Source organism: Penaeus vannamei, chromosome 19 (genome assembly GCF_042767895.1).
Source record: "Penaeus vannamei isolate JL-2024 chromosome 19, ASM4276789v1, whole genome shotgun sequence".
In the NCBI taxonomy this organism is placed as follows: Eukaryota; Metazoa; Arthropoda; class Malacostraca; order Decapoda; family Penaeidae; genus Penaeus; species Penaeus vannamei.
In genome coordinates, this window is record NC_091567.1 from 14,552,808 (window position 1) to 14,557,807 (window position 5,000).

Here is a 5,000-nt window from a genome sequence, read left to right on the forward strand (position 1 = left end):
GATAAGATGATAATATTACTAATAATGATAATAATAAAGATGGTAATAATCATAATGATGACAATAGATTTAATAATAATAAGAATGATGATGATAATAATAATAATGAAAATAATGATAATAATCATAATAGTAATAACAATGATAATAACAATAATTATCATTATCATAATGATAATGAAACTAATGATAATCACAATAATTATCATTATTATAATGATAATGAAACTAATGATAATTACAATAATAATAAAAATAATGATGGTAACAATAATAATAATAACAATAATAACATCAACAATAATGATAATAATAGTATTAATAATAACAATTATAACAATACCGAAACCAGTAATGATAAACATAGTAACAGAAAAGAAAGAAAAAAAAGAAAGAAAACGAAGACGCCGAGACCTATCAAGATCAAACAAAGACAGAAATGAGGATGTGAACAGAGGCTAACCAAGGCATCAGAAGTCTGGACACGGGGAATTCACAAGAGGTGACTCAGATCGTGTTGTTTCCAACTGTGACATATATAAGTCGGTAGATATAGCGATATGATAGATATGTTATGTAGGTGAAAGGGATAGGGGGGGGGAGGGTGGAGGGAGGGGGTGGAGAGGAAAGAGGGAAAGAGAGAGAGAAGGAGAGAGTGTGAGGGGGTGTTGAAGGAGAGAGAGAGAGAGAGAGAGAGATAGAGAGAGAGAGAGAGAGAGAGAGAGAGAGAGAGAGAGAGAGAGAGAGAGAGAGAGAAAGAGAGAGAGAGAGAGAGAGAATGATAAGAGAGAGAGGAAAGAAGAGAGAGAGAGGAAGAGAAGAAAACAAAAATAATAGAGAGAGAAAGACCTACATGAATTAATACTTTAAATAACAATAATCACCAAAACATTTACAGTTGCATGCCCCCCCCCCCCCAAGACAAAAAGAAGACGAAAAAGAACAGAAACAAAGTCTTCCATCTCACAGGAAGTCTCGTGTGTTCTAGAAGCTTCGCGTGAATCATGTTCTGGGAATGATGAACCTCTTGAAGTACATTATTCACTACTGTTTAGTTAACCTTAAGCGCGCATTACGCATCTCCAAAAACTGTTATCTTTCAACGATACGAACTGAGAAATAGATTACTGTTTCTTCTCTGTCATGTGTGCGTTGTTTATCATTACGTAGGTGTTGAAACAAAATATATATCTTTTGTTTCGGTATTTGATTAGATATCTTTTAAGGAAATCGTTCTTGGAAAGGTTGAAGTAACATGTAGGTAGATTTATACGAACAAAGAAAGTAGTGTAATAATACCACATCCTGAGAATTAATACCTTTATACATATGTGTGTGTATTTGTTTGTTTGTCTGTGTGTGTGTGTGCGCGCGCGCGTGTGTGCGTGTGGGGAAAATTTCTAGTTCGTTGTAAAGTTTCTTTCTTCGTTTTCCCTCCCTTTATCTTAGTCTGCTTCTTTAGCTCTTGCTGTCTGTCAGTCTCCATCTTCTCTCTCTCTTTCTTCCCGTCTTCCTTTATCTAAATCTGTCCCTCTCTCGCCACAAAAACACCGAAAGAAAATATGTCAGATGCGATTTAGTTCTTGTTCTCGACGTCGCAATCTGCCATTTGACACTGAGATCAAGGGAAACCGAGCTCCCGCCACATGTGTTGGTCGGGAGGCGGCAAAAACAAGGTGGAAAGAGAAGCTTTGTGTTTGTGGATGTGGATGCAAGTACAAATCTTATATGTAATATATATATACATATATACATAGATACACACACACACACACACACACACACACACACACACACACACACACACACACACACACACACACACACACACACATATATATATATATATATATATATATATATATATATATATATATATATATATATATATATATATATATATATATACATACACACACACACACACACACACACACACACACACACACACACACACACACACACACACACACACACACACACACACACACACACACACACACAACACACACATACACATACATACATATATATATATATATATATATATATATATATATATATATATGTATATATATACATATATGTATATATATACACACATATATGCACACACACACACACATATATGCACACACACACACATATATGCACACACACACACACATATATGCACACACACACACATATATATATGTGTGTGTGTCTGTGTGTGTGTGTGTGTGTGTGGGCGTGCGGGTATATATATATATATATATATATATATATATATATATATATATATATATATATATATATATATATATATATATATATACATATATATATATATATATATATATATACATATTTATATATATATATATATATATATATATATATATATATGTACATATATACACATATATACATGTATATACCACCATTGCCATCCTCACCCTTATCTTCGGCGCATCATCCTGACCGCAACCCTTTCGCTCCAGAGGCAAGGAGAGGGACCTGGCGCCGAGCAGCAGCAGCGCCGGCCGCTCGCGACTCCCGGAAGCGAGCGCCCAGCATCAGGACCTTCAGGAACAGCTGTTTTCCTTGCAGGTGGGTACTGTGGGTGTGTAGGCATTCAGGTGCATGATGCTTATTAGATCGTGTTTGGAGAAATTATGCTGAAGTATTTACATACATACATAAGCACGCATACACACACACACACACACACACACACACACATACACACACACACACACACACACACACACACACACACACACACACACACACACACACACACACATATATATATATATACATATATATATATATATATATATATATATATATATATATATATATACGATGTATATAATCTTCTAATATATAGCGATAGATATGACGATGCAGGTCATGGCGCATGTGTTATCATTCTCGGTCGCTCACGATCATCACAATCACCACCACAATCACCACAGTCACACCCACCAGCACCCCCCCCCCTCACGCCTGTCCCCCGACCCCCGCAGAAGCAGTTCGAGGCGCGGTTCGACTCCCAGAAGGCCGAGACGCAGCAGCTCAAGGAGGAACTCGATTCTCAAAAACTGCAAAGCCGACGACTCCGACACGAGCTGAGCACGCAGAAGGAGGTCGTGGCCCGTTTGGAGGACGTCTTCTCCAAGAGGACGTGGAGCCTGGAGGAGCAGCTGGGAGAACTGTCGGACCAGCTGGAGCGCGAGAGAAATGTCACGCAGACGCTGAAGCAGCAGCTGGAGAGCGCCGTCGTGGAGGTGGGTGTCTGCAGTGGCGCTGCTGCTGACTTTAATTTTGTCGTTATTATCGGTATTATTTTTTGCTGTTATTGTTATCACTGTTACGATTATTGATATTGTTATTGTTATGATTGTTATGGTCATTGCCAACAATGCTGTTGTTATTACTAATATTGAAATCAGTATCAGCTATTACCATTGCTATTTTTATGATAATGGTAATTATAATTATTGTTATTGTGTTATGGATGTTACTAGCATTATTATTATCATTATTATTATTATTAATATCATTATTATTATTATTAATATCATTATTATTATTATTAATATCATTATTATTATTATTAATATCATTATTATTATTATTAATATCATTATTATTATTATTAATATCATTATTATTATTATTAATATCATTATTATTATTATTAATATCATTATTATTATTATTAATATCATTATCATTATTATTATTATTATTATTATTAATATCATCATTATTATTATTAATATCATTATTACTTTTGTTCTTTATCATTCCGATTATCATCGTTATCATTTTATTCGTTTATTATGAGTAGTATCAGTATCATCACTGCTTTTTAAAAGTTATCATCATAATCACTGTTATTTTTCATTATTATTATCATCACCAATCTAATCATCATTCCTATTATCATTATTACCATCATCACCAATCTTATCATCACTGTCATTTTCATTATTACCATCATCACCAATCTTATCATCATTCCCATTATCATTATTAGCATCATCACCAATCTTATCACCATTACCATTATCACTATCATCATTACCCTTGCTGTCATTCCCTCTCTCTCCCGCACAGAGCTTGGCAACCGACGCCCGGGCCGCCGAGGAGCTGGAAGAGCAGGTGGGTCAAGGAAGGTCACGCGCTGAACTCGAAGATGTGTTGATGTTCGTAAAGAATGTTGTCGTGAGTGCCAACCGGAGCCTGGATGACCTGCATGCTGAGGTCAAGAGGTTGAGAGATGAAAAGGTACTTAGGAGGGAGGGGGAGAGGGGGAGAGATAAAGAGAGAGAGAGAGAAAGAGAGAGAAGAGAGATAGCAAGCTGAGGTCAAGAGGTTGAGAGATGAAAAGGTACTTAGGAGGGAGGGTGAGAGGGGGAGGGAGAGAGGGAGAGAGAGAGAGAAAGAGAGAGAAAGAGAAGAGAGAAGAGAGATAGCAAGCTGAGGTCAAGAGGTTGAGATATGACCAGGTACTTAGAAGGGAGTGAGGGAGGGAGAGAAAGAGAGAGAGAGGGAGAGAGAGAGAGAGAGAGAGAGAGAGAGAGAGAGAGAGAGAGAGAGAGAGAGAGAGAGAGAGAGAGAGAGAGAGAGAGAGAGAGAGAGGAGAGAGGTGAGATAGTAAGTCGAGGTCCAAAGGTTGAGATATGACCAGGTCCTTAAAAAAAAAAAAAAAAAAAAAAAGTTGTGGAGTAGCGTTGACGAGGTGGCTGAAGTGGCAGGAAGCCAAGTAGGAAAGGGGGAGCGAAATAAGGGGTATATCACGGAGGGACGGAGGTATGGGGATCGTGGTGGTGAGAGGGGGGGGGGGGCGGAATCATTCGGGTTGTCAAAAACTGCGCGAGGTCCCGAGGTAGTTTGAACCAGGTATCCCCACTTTGTCTACTTGAAAATCCTAGTTGGCAACTTCAGAGCTTAGCCCCGCCCCTTTGGTTATATTCATTGCAAATATAATTTTTTGTTTTCGCTCT

At 37.5% G+C, this 5,000-nt stretch overlaps 1 protein-coding gene across 2 annotated transcripts in view; it reads left to right on the top strand.

The window, feature by feature from the left end:
- Positions 1 to 5,000, top strand: part of LOC113830113 (uncharacterized) — a 20,485-nt gene that overhangs the window by 10,242 nt on the left and 5,243 nt on the right. The window contains exons 2-4 of one of the 2 annotated variants that reach the window (XM_070133954.1): positions 2,484 to 2,592; positions 3,015 to 3,275; positions 4,111 to 4,281. In XM_070133954.1, the coding sequence (XP_069990055.1) occupies positions 2,484 to 2,592; positions 3,015 to 3,275; positions 4,111 to 4,281 (541 nt within the window). The remainder of the gene's footprint in view (positions 1 to 2,483; positions 2,593 to 3,014; positions 3,276 to 4,110; positions 4,282 to 5,000) is intronic. The other variant, XM_027383306.2, reaches the window with a different exon arrangement.